This window comes from Rhinoraja longicauda, chromosome 1 (genome assembly GCF_053455715.1).
Source record: "Rhinoraja longicauda isolate Sanriku21f chromosome 1, sRhiLon1.1, whole genome shotgun sequence".
Classification (NCBI taxonomy): Eukaryota; Metazoa; Chordata; class Chondrichthyes; order Rajiformes; family Arhynchobatidae; genus Rhinoraja; species Rhinoraja longicauda.
This window is the reverse complement of record NC_135953.1, coordinates 67,609,616-67,631,070: the sequence shown is the minus strand read 5'-3', so window position 1 is coordinate 67,631,070 and position 21,455 is coordinate 67,609,616. Positions and strand designations below refer to the sequence as shown.

The following is a 21,455-nucleotide window of genomic DNA, read 5'->3' as shown; positions in this document are numbered from 1 at the left end:
CACAGATGACTCCACTATTGCTTTCCGGATAGACAAATGGAAAAAAAAGGTGCAAGGATTTGAATAGGGAGAAATGATAAACAGATGATGAACCTTCAAATATTTTATAGCAAAAAATGGTTTGGACTCTCTTTCTGCTTGCATTTTTACCAGTCTCAAATTTACTGATTAGACAAAATTGAAATTGTTTTAAAAGCTAAATATTTGCAAATATATACCAGGGAGCAAATTAGAGGTTTGGAAGTGTTCTTGTACTCACAAGAGGTTATTTCACTCAGTTTTGAAAAGCAAATTAATCTCAATGTCATTTCAGTTAAACAGAAAGCAAATTTTAAAAACATTTTAGTCTCTCAAATGTTCTGCTCTATACTGAAGGCAGGGTCTCAATCTTCAGCATCAAAATTAACCATAAGTCATATGATTAAATATAAGTGACTTTGAGTAGAGAGAGGCAGAAACGCTTTCACATTGTGGGTTTTGTGAGGGATTCAGACAAAAATGAACTTTGAAGAATAGAATATGCAGATGTATGGGAAGTAAGTAAGTGAGATTCAAAACTTTAGCTTATAGTGGGGTCAATTAGGACATGGACTGGTAAAATACCAACAAACAAATTAGCTGTGAACAAGTTTCCAATGTTCTTTCGACCAACATTTTTTATGACATTAAAACTGTGTAAAAAAACCCCACAAATAATGGCAGAAAAAAAATCAGGGTCCTGGATGGTAAAATGTTAATGAACAAATGCAAAATAATGTTCAAACTGCAGAAGAAAACAGGTTCATTGAAAAGTAAACACACAATAATTAGAATATGATTAGATTTTGTTAATTTCAGGACAGTCTTTGCAAGATATATCTACTGGTTAAATAACAGGCTAAAAGACCTGAAAGGTACTTTCCTTATACTTGGCAGCTTGGAAGAGAAATATCAGCAAGGTCCTATCTATGGATTAATCTGTGCTCAACTTACATGATTGTAGATTGTACATTGAAACTTGTGAAGATGATCCAACACTAGTGAATCTGACCACTACACACGAGTCACTAACGTTGAACTGAAAGGCCTCATATGCTTCATAAATGGCCCTTCTACTTCAACTATGACTGGTGTATGCGATAAAGTTTCATTCATTTGAACCATGGATCCAATTGGAAAAGATGTGAAGGCAAATGTATTTTCCCCCTAATTTTACATATATTAAATGTTTATAAGTGATTTATACAGTAATTTTTAAATTAATTCATATTTAAATGACAAATCTATTTCAGCGTATATAGACATTTAGAAATAGCAGACGAGACAGATGATGACCATCAGGATGGTCTGGGATGGTCGAGGAGGGCAAGGCTTTGGGATCAACTACTGAGGGACAGCGGACACTAAGCTCACTTTGGCTTCAGGGATAGCTGTTTGGCCTGGGGCTTGGTTAGACTAGCAGGACCTCAGAAAGATCACCAGGATAAAGTGGCAGGAGGGTAAATTAGTGTCTAGGGGAAGGAGTGTGGCAAACACAAGGTGTTGGCTGGGGTCCACAATTTTACACTTGATCTGTTGAAAATGAAACAAACAACAATCTGACTGTTTTACTAATTGGATTGAATTATTTTGAGGAGGTAATGAAGGAGATTGATGGGGGTAGGGTGTTGGATGTGTACACATGGGTTTTTAGCAAGGTTTTTGATAAGGTCCATCATGGTAGGCTGATCTAGAAGATTAAAATGTACAAGATTCATGATGATCTGATCATATGGATTCAGCACTAGTTAATTCATAGAAGACAGAGGGTTGTGGTGGAAGTTCTGGCTGGAGGTCGGTGACCAATGGAGTTCCACAGGGATCTGTACTGGGACCTCTGCTGTTTGTATATTTACAAATGACTTGTTTGCTATATAAATGTAGATGGGTTGGTGAGTACGTTTGCTGATGACACCAATATTTGAGGAGTTGCAGACAACGAGGAATGCTGTCAGAAGATACAGTAGGATATCGATCAGCTGCAGAAATGGGCAGAGAAATGTCAGACGAAGTTTAGCCTGAGCAAGTGTGAGTTGGGAGGTTGAATGCAAGGGGGAAATATACAGTTAATGGCAAGATCCTCAACAGCGTTGATGCGCAGAGGGGTCTGAGTCCAAGTTCATAGCTCATTAAAGGTGGCAGCAGAAGTAGATAGGATGGTAAAGGAGGCATATGGCATGCTTACTTTCATTGCTAGTGCCATTGAATACAAGTGTAAGGAAGTCATGATGCAGCTCTATAGAACTTTGGTTAAGCCTGGAATGCATTGCTAGGGATGGTGGTGGAGGCAGATACGAACATGGCATTTTATAGGCTTTTAGACAGGCACATTGAAATTCAGGGAATAGAGGGATATGGATCCTGCACAGGCAGATGAGATCAGTTTAACTTGGCAACAGGTATGGCATGAATATCATGGGCCGAAGGTCGTTCCTCTGCTATGTTGTTGTAGGTTCTATAATAAAGTGTCAAAATGCTTTGCCACATGTTTGAGCAGACTTGACAAACTTCTACAATGAGTTTCTAATCTGAAATGCATGGCGAGTGAAGGAATATCAGAGGGACATTCCTATTTATATTCAGCAGCTGCTGGAGGATACCAAAACTTGGCCACTGGCATCACATAAGATGAATTGTTAAAAGAATACAGATAAGGCAACAATGTTCTATCTTTAAAATTTTTTTAAATAAAACTTGAAAATAGATGCCATGACTATATTTGTAGTCAAAGTAGAAAACAACAAGAAACCATGAAGCACCTATTAAATCTACTTCAGGTTACACTCACTTCTACACCTGCAGTGGTAAATGTCAAGAACCAGGTGAACTCATTCACCTGTTTACTGTACTTCAGGCAGATGTAGAGGTGGTGCTCTCAGGGGAGAGGATACAAAGGGAAATAATGCAAGAGAGCAGATGTGAAAACAAAAGCTATTTCAAATTTTTCACCAAGTTGGATTTAGGAAAAATTGCCAATAATGTGAAAATTTGAATATAAAATCTTTCCAACATCTCAAAGCACCAAAGATTTTTATTTTACCTCACTTTCCGGAGTTGGGGAAGGTGTTATTGAACACAATGACCCTTTTCGTACGTCTGGGACCTCTGCTGATGTCTCTGGTCGCTCCCACTGGGTCGTGCCTGTAGGTATATGCCAATAATAAATGCCACCAACATCATTGATCTTCTTCCATCCTGGTGGGAGATCAGGGTCAGTCTGAAATGACTGATCGCTCCAAATGTCTGTTGGAAAGTGGAGTTGAAAAACATTAACTAAATTGAAAAGCTAATTTAAACCATTGAGGATCACAGTAGCTTTGCAGCTAAATTAAAATATGAATACAAGATATAGCTAATAAGTCTTTTGGTTCTTGGAGAGAATTTTTTTTAAACTTCTCCTTAAAAAGATGTTGAGGTTCCTGCGAATCCAGGAAGGTCCAATACGAGTGCAAATCCAAAGACACAATAACTCACAACAGAGATAACGCTTTTTAACAGAGATAACATTTCATCATCGCACAGATGAACATATTATAAACAATAAGGATCTTTTTGCTCAATTGGTATTTCTTTCAAAAAAAGAAAGTTCATGTATAGGAGTCACGATCAAACTCATCTGTAAATGAAAAGAAAAAACAGCACCCAGATGCTAGAAATCTGAACTAAAAACAGAAACTGCTCTAATTCCACTGCAGGTCAGACAGCACTTATGAAAAGAGAAACAGAGTTAATGCTTAAGGTTGATGATCTACAAATCAGATATTAAACATATCAAGTTACAAAAAAGATGGGGCGAAAAGATCAATGGGAATATCTTAATTTACTGTGGAGGCTGATTTCACAAGTGGTGCTAGCGTTGGCTGACAGACTGATCAAAATGTTTTAAATTACTACTGTTCTGTCTGAACAAGATAGAATGTGGTGAATGAGGTCAGAGGAGAGAATAAATAAGTACTACAACTGAAAGATACAAAATACTGTTGCTGTAGTAAATCAAAAAGTGTTAAAATGATTCATCAGTTCTGGCAGCATCTGTGGAGTGCATGACATGGGGTTAATCGAAACACAACGTGCTGGAGGAGCTCAGCAGGTCAGGCAATATCTGGGAAGGTGACGTTTGGGACTCTTCTTCAAACTAGTGAAGTTTATGGCTACAAACTAGAAAAGCTGATAATATGAAATTGCTGAATCTGCGAAGACCTGGGAGCCGTATCATGCCTCGTCAGAATACCAGGCTTACATTGGATTTTGCTGGAAAATTGGAAGAAAATGAGATAGAGGTGTTAGTGGGAGTGGGATGGAGAATTGAAGTGTCAGGCAAGTAATGAACGACAGGGTTCTGCAAAGCTGACACCCAATCTACATTTGGTTTCTCCACACCAGATAATTACATTGTGAGCTCCAATTGCAGTACAATGAATTGGAATTGTTGCTACATCCGGAAAAGATATAAAGATATTTGATTATTAAATGATGGGGAAAGGACAAGCTAAAAGGGCAGGTGAAGCATTCATTACCGTACGACAAGGGAAAGATTCGAGGAGATGAAAGAACAAACCAGAGAGCCACAAACAGGACCAATCAGTTCAGAAAGTTGAAAGTAGAGGAGAGAATGACAGTGCATTGAACACGATGCAATTCACAGACTATCATCCAGTGAATGTGAAAGTTTGACAGGGTGGGGCTGGAGGATGGGGGGGGGGGGGGGGGGGGGAAGGCAAAGACCTTGCTCTGGGTGGTAAGAGAGAGGGTGAGAGTAGGTGTATGCAAAATGGGACAGATCAGAGAAAGCTCAAAGAACTGTTGTACTTCGTGGTCCGGTACCTGTTGCACCTTTGTTGAGGCTCTGGACGGACCACAAGTACACGTGTGTAAAAGGTTACAATGCTGGAGCTTAACTCCAGGCTGTTTATTCCGTGGCCACCTGGAACCAGAGTGGCCACCTAATCACATCATTACCTTATATACATGTCACTACACAGGCAAACAAAGTAATCCTTGGGATACAACAAAGTAGTCCCTACAATATCACAACAAGAACAACACTGTTTGTCCTACAAGGCACACCACAGCCCTCAGTACTCAACATTTAATGCCACAATTGCAAATGACCAGTCTCTCAGTTTTTACCTGATCCTTTTCCCTTATCATGTATCTATACATTGTAAATGGATCGGTTGTAATCATGTATTGTCTTTCTGCTGACTGGTTAGCATGCAAAAAAAGCTTTTCACTGTACCTGACAATATGACAATAAACTAAAGTTACTAAACTAACTGGCCATTTTGCATGAAATCTTTTTGAATCTGAATATTAATTCTTTAAAGTATGAAGAATCCTTTAAAGTATGAAGAATCAGCTCAAAATATTACAGTCAATGATAAATAACATTCTTGTCTCTGAACTGTAAAAACACAGGCCCTTTCCCTGAAGATCTGGTGATCACTGAAGCAATGCTTTCTCTTTTATGCTGTGAAATATCAGATCAAAAGATTCCCTGGCATTTAACAAATGTGATGCCTTCAAAGTGGCTGAGCAATTAACCACATGAAAGGATTCAAAGACAAGAAACCATAAAGCAATTGTTCACTTTTAAAATGTAGAAGAGTGATAAATGGAGATTGGATCAACATATATGATTACAGATGATGAAACGTTACAAACTTTCTAAATTATAAAGTTCATTATATTTTAAAGTTAGCCTTTTAGGGTCAGATGTTTTGCTAAGTAGTAATTATAATTTAGTCCTCTATTAAAAACTTAATTAGACCATGCAACTAAGTGCAGAATTTTCAGCGTGCTTTAAAGCAGGAATTTTTCAAAGTACAAGTAGTTCTTCTAGATCGTGATAGGTGCATTCTTAAGAAACTTTATGTTATCGAATATAGAAGTTGGGATGTAATGTTGAAATTGTACAGGGCATTGGTGAGGCCGAATCTGGAGTATGGTGTGCAGTTCTGGTCGCCAAATTATAGGAAGGATGTCGACAAAATGGAGAGGGTACAGAGGAGATTTACTAGAATGTTGCCTGGGTTTCAGCACTTAAGCTACAGAGAGAGGTTGAACAGGTTGGGTCTTTATTCTTTGGAGCGAAGAAGGTTGAGGGGGGACTTGATAGAGGTTTTTAAATTTTTAAGAGGGACGAACAGAGTTGACGTGGATAGGCTTTTCCCTTTGAGAGTGGGGAAGATTCCAACAAGGGGACATAACTTCAGAATTAAGGGACAAAAGTTTAGGGGTAACATGAGGGGTAACTTCTTTATTCAGAGGGTGGTGGCTGTGTGGAATGAGCTTCCGGTGGAAGTGGTGGAGGCAGCCTCGATTTTATTATTTAAGAGTAAATTGGATAGGTATATGGATGGGAGGGGATTGGAGGGTTATGGTCTGAGAGCAGGTAGATGAGACTAGGTCAGAGAAAGTGGTCGGCGTGGACTGGTAGGGCCGAACGGGCCTGTTTCCGTGCTGTAATTGTTATATGGTTATATGGTTATAGAAAATTGTTTTATAAAACAATTATGCCACAGGAGAATAAGGGGTTAGAGGCAAAGTATCAGACACAATGGTATTTTTCACTGTAGGATCTTCAAAAACAAATGTCTTTTAATAACTCTAGTATTTTAATAGTGAGAGAATTCAACTTAAAGGTTGATTGTTAAATTAAGAGACTATCAATGACTTTCTGAAAGACTGGGGGGTAATTTGTTGCACTGTTATTGAAGGGCAGCAAAAATAAGCCAGGGATCTACAGGTCGGTCAGCCTGCTGTCAGTAGTAGGGAAGGTGTTAGAGGGGATTCTTAGAGACAGGATCTACCAGTATTTAGATAGGCACAGACAGATTAGCACTTCAACTCCCCCTCCCATTCCCAGTCTGACCTTTCTCTCATGGGCCTCCTCCAGTGCCACAGTGAGTCCCACCGGAAATTGGAGGAACAGCACCTCATATTTCGCCTGGGCAGCTTGCAGCCCAGCGGTATGAACATTGAATTCTCCAACTTTAGATAGTTCCTCTGTCCCTCTCTTCCCCTCCCCCTTCCCAGTTCTCCCTCTATCTTCCTGTCTCCACCTATATCCTTCCTTTATCCCGCCCCTCTGACATCAGTCTGAAGAAGGGTCTCGACCCGAAACGTCGCCCATTCCTTCTCTCCTGAGATGCTGCCTGACCTGCTGAGTTACTCCAGCATTTTGTGAATAAATACCTTCGATTTGTACCAGCATCTGCAGTTATTTTCTTACACGACAGATTAGGGATAGTCAGCATTGCTTTGTGTGTGAAAAATCGGGTTTCTCAAATCTAATCGATTTTTTTTTTTGAGAAGTCACCAAGAGGATTGGGAAGGGCAATGGACGTTATCTAAATGGACTTCAATATGACCTTTGACAAGCTCCCGCATGATAGGCTAGCCTGTAATGTGAGACTGCATGGAATCCAATGTGTACTTGTCAACTGAATTTTAAAATCAGCATGGAAGAGGGAATCAAAGGGTAGTTGTGAAGGGCTGTTTCTCTGGTTGGAGGCCTGTGATCAATGGAGTGTCGCAGAGATAGGTGCTGGGTCCACTGTTGTTTGCTATCTACATTAACAAATTGGATCACAATGTCAGTAACACTGCTAGCAAATTTGAGAATTGTTGGATCATGGACAGTGAGAAAGGATATCCAAGTTTATAGAAAGATTGAGATCAATTGGGAAGGTGGGCCAAGGAATGGCAAATGGAATTTATCTGTGATAATTGAGGTGTTGCAATTGGTATGGTTTTGTGAAGGGTAAATCTTGCCTGACAAATCTGTTGGGGCCGCTATTCTTCACGTTGTAAATCAGAGATTTACATGAGAGAATTGAAGGCTCTGTGGCCAAGTTTGCAGATGATACGAAGATAGGTGGAGGGGTAGGTAGTGTAGAGGAAGCAGGGACTCTGCAGAAAGACTTGGACAGGTTGTGAGAGAGGGCAGAGAAGTGGCAGAAGGAAATACAGTGTAGCAAAGTGTGGAGTCATGGCCTTTGGTAGTAGAAATTAAAGCATAGACTATTTTCTAAATGGGGAGAGAATTCAGAAACCGGAGATGCCAAGGTACTTGGGAGTGCGAGTGCAAGATTCCCAAAAGTTAATTTGCAAGTTAAATCAGTAGTGCGGAAGGCAAATGCAATGTTAGTATTTATTTAGAGAGGACTAGAATATAAAAACATATTCTATTCTAGGATGTTATGCCAAGGCATTATATGGCACTAGTCAGACTGCATATGGAATATTGTGAGCAGCCTTGAGCCATATATCTGGGAAGGGATGTGCTGGTGTTGGAATGGGTCCAGAGGAGGTTTATGAGAATGAATCCAGGGGTGATCGAGTTACCATATGATGAGCCTTTAACGACACTTGGCCTGTACTTGGTGGAATTTAGAAGGAATTATTGAAACATAACAAATAGTGAATGGCCTGGATAGAACGGATATGGAGAGGAGTGGGAGAGTCTAGGACACTAGTGAAAAGCTGTTGTTGTTTCTGCTCCTATGCCTTACAAAACCAAGACAGGACTTGTACATAAAATGGTACAAGCTCCTCCTATTCACATATAAAGCCCTAAACGGGCTTGCCGCCCCATATCAAAAATCTTCTAACCCACCACTCTATCTCCAGGTCCCTGAGGTTGGCTGATTTGGGGCTACTCACTATCCCGCGGTCTAGGCTTAAGCTCAGGGGTGACCGCGCTTTTGCGGTTGCAGCTCCTAGACTGTGGAACAGCATCCCTCTCCCCATCAGAACTGCCCCCTTCATTGACTCCTTTAAGTCCAGGTTCAAAACCTATTTCTACTCCCTAGCGTTTGAGGCCCTCTGAGTGGGCGCTGTGAACTGTTTATGTATGCGCTGTTATATTTGTGTGCCATTCTATGTTCGTTTCTTAGTACCTGAACTGATGTACAGCACTTAGGTCGACGTGGGTTGTTTTTAAATGTGCTATACAAATAAAATTTGACGTGACTTGACTTGACTTGGTAGAGCTCTGAAAAGTGTTATAGAACAGAGTACAGGTGCATGATTCACTGAAAGTGGTGAGTCAGGTGGATAGTGTGGTGAAGGAGACATTTGGCACCCCTGTCTGCTTGGGCCTCCTGATGTGGCAATAGGGGAAGTGGAATATAGATTGCTGGAGATTTTGCAGTTCCCCAAGGCTTTGGAAAGGAGAAAATTCATTGAAAAATTCATTCAATTTTTCATCTCAATTTGTTGATTTCTCTCAACAGTCTGTGAATCAGTTCTGCAGTTCATTCTAAGCCATAGCGATACTGGAAACCAAAAATCCAAAGGTATCTTTGCCATCCAGGTTCTAATATCTTAACTGAGGGAAAATATGTTGTGCAAAACTGCTTATTTTGTTTGGGTGCATTTTTGTGCCTCAAACATTTGCATATTTTCCTTGTAATCGCATGGCTTACAGCTCAACCACCCACCCCTCATCCATCTTGGTACTTTAGTTTCTTATCATATTCATGCTTGTAGTTGGCTACTATAAGTTACATAGAACAGTACAGCACAGGAACATGTCCCTTCAGCCCACAATGTCTGTTACCCCCAAGTGTGGGTTCATGGCCAGCAGGAGAGTCTGGATAGAGTTCGTAGACATATGAGAGAGAACAGGTAACAGAGAAAATAAGTGGGAATGAAATAGATGGGATTGCTCTGAAAGTTGTCATTAACTTGATGGGTCAAATGGCTGCCTTCTGTGTCATTAAGGAAATATGAAAACTTCTAGTTTGTGGTTTGGATTTGCAGTGATTAAAGCAACAATTCATATCCCACACCGCTTGCTGCCAAATCAGGAGGCTCAAGTAGGTTAACCCTGTCTGGTTTGGATTTTTGCATTTGTCACTCTAGTCCTAAAACTGTCCTCAAAAATGCCTGGGTCCAAGTTGCAAGGAGCAGGCAGATATAAATAATACAAACGCTTTGCTCTATGTTTTGTATTTCGTCCTGAAATGACGAGTGAAGGTTTCTGAATTATTAATCTGCCATCAGCAGACAGCTCAGAGCTCATTATCTTTCTTCATCTTTATGTTGTAATGATTTTTTTCCATTCCCCTTTGTGACTGGGTTGTATTATTTTTAGAAAGGATTGCATGTAAAATATTTCTTTAAGAAAATCTATCTTGGCTCTTGTTAAATTGCAACTGAAGGCTTTTAGCCAACATAATTTAAAAATAATGTTAAAGGTATCTTAAAATGTTTGAGATACTAGCAGAAAGCATGTTGTTGAAGTTGTAGGGCCTTCAATTTTTATTGCTAAGGTGACACACCAAGTTCAAATTGGTCCAGGAACCATGGAACCCAAGTGTTTTCCAAATCTTTCCATTTATCTTGAAAATGGAAGGAACAATCCACACAAAATGTCACTCTTGTTCAACAGTGACATATATCGTGGCATTAGTATGCTAAACCATCCTTTTCCTCACTGCAATATTTACTTCCAACTTCATCTGTTGTCTTTCAGTTTCCAGATATATGCACATATGCAAAAATGGTTTTCCTTTATAAATTAGCATTTCTCCGTTCCGCAAGAGATTTGCAACCTATAAGAATCATACCTTGGCAACCCAATCTTTTTTTAACTACATGATCCCTTGATGCACAACTATCCACTGCCAACCAGCATAAAAGTCACCAGGAAGACTGATGATGGCAAATCTTACATTCTGCATTTCTCCCAAACCCACAATAGCTTCAGTCTGAAGAAGGGTCTCGACCCAAAACGTCACCCATTCCTTCTCTCCCGAGATGCTGCCTGACCTGCTGAGTTACTCCAGCATTTTGTGAATAAATAGCTTCATATCAGAACTCTCTTTAAACATATCTGACCCTCAAACTTCAAAAGTAAATCTTCTTGTCACCGACTAAACCCCACCTTTTAAATCCCAAAATAAAATTGAATCATGGTATCAGAGGCAAACTGCAAACATGGCATCCTAACAATACCCAAGACAACATATTTCCCACCTCTATAAAACTCCCTGTCATTGACGCCATCATAAATTATCCACCTGAAAAACCCTTGTTAGTTGACTCCAGATATTCTGCTGGACTGGGCTATGCTGACAAATCCCATAAAGGCCAACACTCAAATGTGGAAGCCCCGAAACTCTTCACCATCTGTTGGCACATATGCTCCAATTAGCTCACTGTCAAACTTTGCATGAAGTTTCTGGTAGATCTTCATGAGGCAGAGAATCCCCAGGATTAACACAGGGCACTTTAGTATCCTGCACCAGGTTGGACCCGACACAGGATCAGCCATCTGTTCAATTCTATGAGAATTATAGAGCCGGAGGAAAGAAAAGCAGTGAGTATTTTTTATTTAAAAATTGTTCTTTTTTAAATGTGTTTGATGATTTAAAAATGCATTAATCAGATTTATTTTTCTACATGTTATCTATGTTCAACCTTATTTATTTTTTAATGTTTCAATAACGTCCATCCAATAACCTTTAACAGTTGGGTAAAAGGCTTTAAGCTTTGGAGGTGTTGCTCTTTCACTGCACTGTCACAACCCAGAGCCTCGTCATTGGCCTTCAGAGGTTTCAGACTCCAAGACAACACCTCTGGGATTGAGATCAGGCATTTTGATCTTTCCACTGGTCTTTCCACTGCTCCCACTCAGCCAAGTTACAATCATGTTCTCTCCAGCATGGCCCTGGCCTTAATGTTCTTAGCCAGAAACTTGGCACCAGTAGATGAAATGCAGGTGCCCTTTCACAGAATGGCTTTGACAACTGACTAGCCACCACTCCCAGCCCTACCATCCAACTAAGCAAACATTCAAAATCACTCCAAAAACAAGTTAAAGGAAAATTAAAAAGAGTACAAAATGTGGACAATTGAAAGCAATCAGACCAATTTTATCAATAGACAATAAACAATAGGTGCAGGAGTAGGCCATTCGGCCCTTTGAGCCAGCACCGCCATTCAATGTGATCATGGCTGATCATTCACAATCAGTACCTCGTTCCTGCCTTCTCCCCATACCCCTTGAATCCACTATCATTAAGAGCTCTATCCAACTCTCTCTTGAAAGCATCCGGAGAATTGGCCTCCACTGCCCCCTGAGGCAGAAAACTCCTCAAATTTACAACTCTGAGTGAATTTTTTTCTCATCTCCGTTCTAAATAGCTTACCCCTCATTCTTAAACTGTGGCCCCTAGTTTTGGATTCCCCCAACATTGGGAACATGTTTCCTGCCTCTAGCATGTCCAATCCCTTAATTATCTTAGATGTTTCAATAAGATCCCCTCTCATCTTTCTAAATTTCAGTGTAGGCAAGCCCATGAAAAAACTTAGACAATAGACAATAGGTGCAGGAGTAGGCCATTCGGCCCTTCGAGTCAGCACCACCATTCAATGTGCTCATGGCTGATCATTCTCAATCAGTACCCCGTTCCTGCCTTCTCCCCATACCCCCTGACTCCGCTATCCTTAAGAGCTCTATCATTCTCTCTCTTGAATGCATTCAGAGAATTGGCCTCCACTGCCCTCTGAGGCAGAGAATTCCACACTTGACTCCTCCTTTCTCCTAGCGACTGATTTTGACCACTCTTAGTTACAAGACTGCTGTACTTGTATTGCTACTAACCCAGCACAGGCTCCACGGCAAATTTCATTGCTTGAGAACACGGAACACTGCAGAAGGGGGAGTGTCTCTAAACACCATTAGGAATCGACCAGCATGGCAGAGATGTCCCAGGCTGCTGCTCTGCTGGGTAGATTGCCTTTGAATGGAAAGCCCAGTTAAGGGCGAACCTGCCAATGGAGCCAGAGAAATCTTGGTAGAAGTTTTGCCCGATTATCTTTGACTAAATGCCCAATACTAACAGTATTTCACAAAATTGCAATTTGTGATTCCTATGCAAGAAGCTGCAGACGTGTTCAGTGTAGGAATAGAATCTGCAAGGAGGGCACAGGCTCAGAATGAACACTGACGCAGCTATTTTATCTAGTCAGCGGACAACAGCATGCAGTAACCAAGTCCCAAATGTAACAAAAATGAGAAAGCTTGAACATAAATGCTAAGTACAAATTCCATGTATTGTATATGTATTCCATAATCTATTGTAGTTATTCTTTTGAATAATTCTTAAATTACTTGAAATGTTGCCACCTTCGGCAATGGAGCAGACAATGGCTATAAACCCGACTTTTGTCTGTGGACACTGTGTTACTTGCTCACGTGGGAGTTTGCTGCATGCAAACTAGGAGACTTTCCTCCCACACCACACTGGAACTATGTTTTAACAGGTATTTCACTGCCTGCAAAGTACTTCAGCACTTCCGTGGCTTGTAAAGGTCGCGTGAAAAGCATTTCACGATGGTGTAGATAATGGCATTCTTACCAAGGCTATTCAGATTTTAATTCATTCAAAAATTTCAATGCTGAGTATTTTTCCAGCTGGTGTAGATAAAATTGACTTATTTGTGTTACTTCAGGTACGTGATCTGGTGGTTTGCCACAGGAATTTCTTGACAATTAATTTTAAAAGATCTTGCAAGCCGGTTCCTATCCAGAATTTTGAAACACGAAAAAGGTACAATGGATGGAAATGTAAACAACAGCAGGTTGTATTAAATTACGAAGATTCTTTAACCATTTGCAGTCAAAAAAATTCCAGAGGCAAGATAGATTAGAGGAGCTTTTCATTGGATGCAGAAACATGCTTCAATTTTAGGCAATATATGAACTTACAGAATTTCAGAAGTCCAAATGATTATATTACAGTTCAAACCAAAAGTCTGCTTAGAATTTTCATCCGTCCAGAATGACAAACTGCAATATATATATCAGCCCATTCAAAATTAAACTTTTAGTATTACATATAGAACATAGAACACAGAAAGGAACAGTGTCGGAACAGGCTCTTCGGCCCATAATGCCGTGTTGAGCATGATGTTAAGTTAGACTAATCTCCTCTGCCTGAAGGTAATTCATATACCTCCATTTCCTGCATAATATTGTTGAATCGCAAGTTTATTTTAATTTGTAAAACCATCACAATCTATTGCTGATTAAAAAATAAAGAAATGAACTCTTGTTCTTTTTTTATATAAAGGATGTTTTCCCCAAGCTTCTTATCTAAAGAAAGTTCTTTCGATTCATTTGTACACTAATTGGCACAGGGGCTTCAATCGCCCCGACGTGGGAGCTTCGATCGCCCCGACGCGGGAGCTTCGATCGCCCCGACGCGGGAGCTTCGATTCCATGGATGTTGGGTGTTGTCTCTTGGCAGTTTGCATGTTACCTTCGTGACCTGTGGGTTTCTACAGGTGCTCTTGTTTCCTCCCATATCCCACAGACATGGTAATAGGTTAACTGGCTGTTGTAAATAACCCCCTCGGACAATTGTGGCAAAAGAATCAAAAAGATATACATGGAGATATATGAGAAAGAATAAGGACAGAATCAAAGAAGGGGAAGGAAAATGGGACTATTGAATTGTACTCATGGCTGTCAGTATGGACTCCGATGGGGTGAATAGCTTCAATGTTGTAAACAATTGAATTGGTGACCAGTAATTGTACTTTACTGCAGAGTGGAATAATGAGAGCATAGCTAGGACTGCAGTCAGAAATAGAAAGTAGAATGGACTAAACAATTTCTCCAAATACAGACATAGCCTTTGTTCTACCCATTGCCTTCTGTTATTTTGACTGACTTGATTTCTCTTTCCCACTTCCTAACCACCTTCCATCTAAAAGTGTTAATTGGTTTCTCTTTCCACAGATGCTGCTTGACTGGCCGAGTTCTTCCAACATTTTTGGTTCAGATTCTCATCTCTGCAGTTTTAAAAATTTGTTTTTAGTTGTTAACCACATTATCCATTTACTTCTCCTGCCCTGTCGTGAATTATGCATTCAATTATACAAATGCACGGCATTAAATTGCTTATAAACTCCGAGATAGCAATCAACTGAACAGACAACATATTCAATACACTTCCGCAAGCAAAGGTCTTAGCTGAAAAGGCACAAAGAACGAAGCTTGCATGCACAGTCATTGCAAAGCACTTAAAAAGACAAAGTAAAATGTGAGGTAATTTTCACAGAACCGTAATCAAACACATCAGTCAAATAATTTTGAGAACCTTGTTTAAAAAAAATCTATTTTCTAGGGCAGGTAAATGTAAAAATTGTCCCTAGTGGGTGTAGGATAGTGTTAATGTACGGGGATCGCTGGGCGGCACGGACTTGGTGGGCCGAAAAGGCCTGTTTCCGGCTGTATATATATGATGATATGATAAGATAACTGAGGGGACTGCATGTTAAAACATAAAATCAAGTTTGGAGGTGGGGTGAGGGGGAGTGTATGAGGTCTGAGAGAGGGGTGAGAGAACTAGCAGTCAACAGGACACCCAAAGGGATAAGAAATCATGAAAAGCTCTTTTCCATCAAAAGGACATTATATAGAGACCAATGATATTTAACAATTTCAGGACAATAATCTTCAGTCAGTTAATGTTTCTGAAAAGGACCCGTTAATTCCTACTCTTTGCTTCCTGTTTGCCAACCAGTTCTCTATCCATGTCAATACCCTACCCCCAATACCATGTGCTCTAATTTTGCACACTAATCTCTTGTGTGAGACTTTGGGGTCCAGATACACCACATCCACTGGCTCTCCCTTATCCATTCTACTTGTTAAATCCTCAAAAAATTCCAGATTAGTCAAGCTGCTTTTTCCTTCATAAATCCATGCTGACTTTGACCGATCCTGTCACTGCTTTCCAAATGTGCTGCAATTACATCTTTAATAAATGACTCAAGCATCTTCCCCACTACCAATGGAGGGCGTGCAGCGTAGGTTCACTAGGTTAATTCCCGGAATGGCGGGACTGTCGTATGTTGAAAGGCTGGAGCGATTGGGCTTGTATACACTGGAATTTAGAAGGATGAGGGGGGATCTTATTGAAACATATAAGATAATTAGGGGATTGGACACATTAGAGGCAGATAACATGTTCCCAATGTTGGGGGAGTCCAGAACAAGGGGCCACAGTTTGAGAATAAGGGGTAGGCCATTTAGAACGGAGATGAGGAAGAACTTTTTCAGTCAGAGGGTGGTGAAGGTGTGGAATTCTCTGCCTCAGAAGGCAGTGGAGGCCAGTTCGTTGGATGCTTTCAAGAGAGAGCTGGATAGAGCTCTTAAGGATAGCGGAGTGAGGGGGTATGGGGAGAAGGCAGGAACGGGGTACTGATTGAGAGTGATCAGCCATGTTTGCATTGAATGGCGGTGCTGGCTCGAAGGGCTGAATGGCCTACTCCTGCACCTATTGTCTATTGTCTATTGTCTATTGTCAATGTAAGACTAACTGGTCTATAATTCCTAGTTTTCTCTCTCCCTTCTTTCTTAAAAAGTGGGCTTACATTGGCTATCCTCCAGCCCACAGGAACTGATCCAGGCGAGAGAACATTGGAAGATGATCACCTATGCCGTACTGCACTTGGTATTGGGAAACACCCCTGGCTGGATGACCGATATTTTAAGGGGAGACCAGTGATCACAGCTGAATAGGTTTTAACATTGCCATGAATAAATCTGGACATGGGAAGGGGGGGGGAAGTGGGTGAACGGGGGAGTAAATTGGAGGAGGCCAAATGACACCATTGTTGGGGAGCAGCTATACATTAATTGGGCAAGTCCACATCTGACAGGTGATATTAAAGATCAGCTAATCAGAGTTCAAGACCAGCATGTTCCAATAAGGCCGGCAAGGTAAGGGTAGCTTGAATGATAAGAGACGTTGCAAATTTGATCTAAAAGGAAAAGGAAATTATGTTTGGAGTCAAAGCATATAGGCAAGGTACTAAACACATACTTTGTAAGAAAATAACTGCAGATGCTGGTACAAATCGAAGGTATTTATTCACAAAATGCTGGAGTAACTCAGCAGGTCAAGCAGCATCTCAGGAGAGAAGGAATGGGTGACATTTCGGGTCGAGACCCTTCTTCAGAATGAAACACATACTTTGCATTAGTATTCATCAAGGAGAAGGACTTGGAGGAGAGTGAGATCAGTGTGGAGAAGACTCAAAAGCCAGAACATTTTGAGATCAAGAAGGTGGTGATATTGGAGACCATTAAAATTCACTGTATCCTAGCTAGCCACAGACGAGATTTCTGAGGCCTAATGTTGCACAAGTGGCCCATGCTTACTGTGGGATGTATATGTGACGGAGACTTCATGAGGAGCTATTTAAGCATGTGAGGTGATCTACTGGACATCACCACATATTCATAGGCTGAATATTCATAGCCACACTGTGTGTCATAGGCTTCAAGGACTAGAAGCAACTTTGCAGTATTTGTTTCAGGGCTCAGTTTTCATTCTGCACATAAATATTCCATTACGTATTTCCAGACCAAAGTCAATACTTTGCATGTCTGGTTCTGTCTGTCATCATTGGAAAATAAACAGCCTCAAGCCACCTCCAGAAATAAAACTGAACAAGAAGCAGAGGCACATGGGAAGATACCGCTGTTGAAGTAGGCATTTTACCCAGAAGCTATTGTCAAAACATGGACCATTTGTCCCATTCATTTGAGGTGATGGACAAAATGGCCCATTTCTGGACAATAAGGTGCACATAATCCACAGAAATATAGGATATTACGACACAAGAACATGACGGTTTTTGGCATATTCAAGGTCAATATTATATTCATTCCAAAGCAGAGCAAGTTCAGCCTCGCTATTAGATTCTTTGTGAATAAAACATGAAGATACCATCATAATTTATATTATTCACAAGTCAATCTCCTTCTCTTCAAAATTAAGTCCCCTTGAATTATCTATTTAAAAAATCAAAATACTCGTGTTCACTCTTAGGATACATAACACAACACTTATTAGTTAAGAAACAGCTTTGATATGGTTACATTTACTTGTGAATAAAGGAATATTCAAGGTACAAATGAAACCTTCAAGTGTCAAGTTTTATTGAAATATTTATTCAATGACCATATCCTAATTTTATATAAAACATTTTGTAAAAATATTGAGTTACAGTGCTGACAAGGTAATGACTTGACACCTTACCTGCTTACATTCCAACCAGATAATTATTGTCCATTAGATAACCAGTTGGTTGGCACTATATACCATACAAACATTAAATTAAAATTTGAAAAACTGTACAGTCACTTGCATAAGGCAGCTTACAATTTGAGTTCCTGCAATCCTAGTCATGGATGATTGGTAAAATTGCAAAATATCTACTTCACTTATCATTGTTGTGTTGCCATAGACAAGGCCTTGCTTTTAAATAATTAAACTGCAAATCATTTCACAGGCAGAACAAGATGTCCGAAGTTTTTACCTACCCTCATAATTCACGATAATGATAGCCAGCATATAATCTTTCCCCAGCATCATTACGAGCACACTAATAAATTTCCTCACTTGCAATTTAACTAATAAAAGAAAATCCCATGAAATGGTTAGTGCTAAGATAAAAATATTCAGAAACAAAACTTCCAGGTTGTGTCTGGTGAAACGCATTCATTGCTAATAAGATTATACACAGAATGATCGTTTGGTGCATTCTGCCTTCCCCTGCTCAGCACGTTGTGTTGCTATGGCAACGAAAAGGATAGTCTCCCTGCAGTCTTTCAGCAAAACCATCACATGACTGATGAGATACAGCTTTGCAAGGAGACTTCATTTTATTGATCAACTAAATAGTTTTTTTCATAAATTGCAAATATTAAAGCTCAGAGGACAAAAGGTTTTTGTCTAATATATATGTTGGAAAATATTAAAGGGAGGTCAGGGGTTAAGGCTTTCCCATTGTACCGCTGCATTAGACTACCAGAACAACATTTCTAGAGAAAAATAAATCCTTGATAAGTAGGTAGACACCTTCAGGCATCCATTGAAAACACAAAGCGCACAAAGCCAATGTAGAAGAGTACAGCACAGGAACAGGCACAACGCCCACAATGCCTGTGCTGAACATGATGCCAAAATCAACTCTTATCTGCCTGCACACAATCCATATCCTTCCATTCACTGCATAATCATGTGTCTATCTAAAAGGCTCTTAAATGCCACTATTGTATCTACCTCCACCATCACACCGGCAGCACGCTCCAGGCACTTCCCACTCACTGTGTAAAAAACTTGTCCCACACATCTCCTTTAAACTTTGCCCCTCTCACCTTAAAGCTATGTCTGTTAGTATTTGATATTTCCATCCGACATTTGAACATGATCCAGTAGTTGTTTTCAGCACGCCAGTACCCAAAAACAATATTCAGTCTGTTATATGCGGGGAGAAATAAATCTTCGTCCACAATTACAATGTATGTGTACACTCACAACTGCTTCATCATCATCGAGCTATATTCCTTCCTGAAAAACTCCCACTGCCTGCCACACTTAATTTGTTGCCAGGCATATTGCCCAATTGCTCATCTTTTTATTGGAAGACCACACTTGCTGCAATTAGTAATTCACTAAATCCTATGCATTTACGTCAGTTAAGCATAGTTAAAAAGACAGAGCACAGGATCTGATGCAAGTGTCATAAATCTTAACAAAAGCCAGAAATTTATATTACTCATGGACATTAAAGATGATTAACATCTGTAATTCACTCCATCTTATTGAATACAAATGGCCTCGTGGAATAACCCTGTCGGGTGGCATGTGAGGAGATCTTTGCAATGAAAAACACAAACAACAGCAAAAATGAAATGTTGAAAAGTTGAATGAAAAACAATGTGTCAGTTGAGAAAGATAATGCACACACTCCAGTATTGTCAGAAAATAAAGCCGTAAGTAATTTCACATAAATCTAGTATCTCTAGTTTTTGCTGCACCTTGTAACTCAAGATTGTACAGAAAGAATCTATAAAACACAGCACAGAATTGCAAAGGACAAATATTCCCACTATTACAAGCATAAGACCTACAGTAGCAACAATCACTGTCGAAAATGACGTAGAAATTTTTTAACCAAGTCATGAAGAATAAATAAGGTTATAATATCTTCAGCGTCACACTGAGTTCATCATAGATCGCTGAAGAAAAATAAGCAACTAACAAAAAGGGGAATTATAGACCAGTTAGCCTTAGATCAGTAGTGGGGAAGATGCTGGAGTCGATTATTAAAGATATTATAGCAGCGCATTTGGAAAGCAGTGACGGGATTCGTCAAAGTCAGCATGGATTTATGAAGGGGAAATTAAGCTTGACTAATCTTTTGGAATCTTTTGAGGATGTAGCAAGTAGAATGGATAAGGGAGAGCCAGTGGATGTGGTGTATCTGGACCTTCAAAAAGCCTTTGACATGATCCCACACAAGAGATTCATGTGCAAAATTAGAGCACATGGTATTGGGGGTAGGGTATTGATGTGAATAGAGAAACTGGTTGGCAGACAGGAAGCAAAGAGTAGGAATTAACAGGTCTTTTTTAGAATGGCAGGCAGTGATTAGTGGGGTGCCGCAAGGCTCGGTGCTGGGACCCCAGTTGTTTACAATTTTCTATTCACGATTTAGACAAGGGAATTAAATGTAACATCTCTAAGTTTGCGGATGACACAAAGCTGGGTGGCAGTGTGTGTCGCGAGGGTGATGCTAAAAGGGTGCAGGGTGACTTGGATATGTTGGGTGAGTGGGCAGAAGCATGGCAGATGCAGTCCAATAATGTGGATAACCGTGAGGCAAAACAGGAAGGCAGATTAATATTTGAATGGCGTCAGATTTGGAGAAGGGGAGGTGCAAGAAGAACTGGGTGTTCTTGTACATCAGTCACTGAAAGTAAGTATACAGGCACAGCATGCAGTGAAGAAAGCTAATGGCATGTTAGCCTTCATTGTGAGGGGAGTTAGTTTAGGAGCAAGGAGGTCCTACTGCAGTTGTACAGGGCCCTGGTGAGACCGCACCTGGAGTATTATGTGCAATTTTGGTCTCCTAATTTGAGGAAGGACATTATTGCTATTGAGGGAGTGCAGCGTAGTAGGTTCACCAGGTTAATTCCCGGGATGGCGGGACTGACTTATGAAGAAAGAATGGGTCGACTGGGCTTGTATTCACTGGAATTTAGAAGGATGAGAGGGGATCTTATAGAAACATATAAAATTCTTAGAGGATTTGACAGGGTAGATGCAGGAAAAATGTTCCCGATGTTGGGGGAGTCCAGAACCAGGGGTTACAGTTTAAAAATAAGGGGTAGGCCATTTAGGACTAAGATGAGGGAAAACTTTTTCACCCAGAGAGTTGTGAATCAGAGGAATTCTCTGCCACAGAAGGCCAATTCATTGGATGTTTTCAAGAGAGAGTTAGATTTCGCTCTTAGAGCTAAGGGAACCAAGGGATATGGGGAAAAAGCCGGAATGGGGTACTGATTTTGGATGGTCAGCCATGATTATATTGAATGGCAGTGCTGGCTCGAAGAGCCA

At 40.3% G+C, this 21,455-nt stretch overlaps 1 protein-coding gene across 8 annotated transcripts in view; it reads right to left on the bottom strand.

Moving 5' to 3' along the window:
* LOC144593604 (amyloid beta precursor protein binding family B member 2-like) overlaps positions 1-21,455 on the bottom strand; it is a 237,382-nt gene that overhangs the window by 110,117 nt on the left and 105,810 nt on the right. For all 8 annotated transcript variants that reach the window (XM_078399472.1, XM_078399444.1, XM_078399435.1 and 5 more), the window contains exon 5: positions 3,059-3,261. In XM_078399472.1, the coding sequence (XP_078255598.1) occupies positions 3,059-3,261 (203 nt within the window). The remainder of the gene's footprint in view (positions 1-3,058; positions 3,262-21,455) is intronic.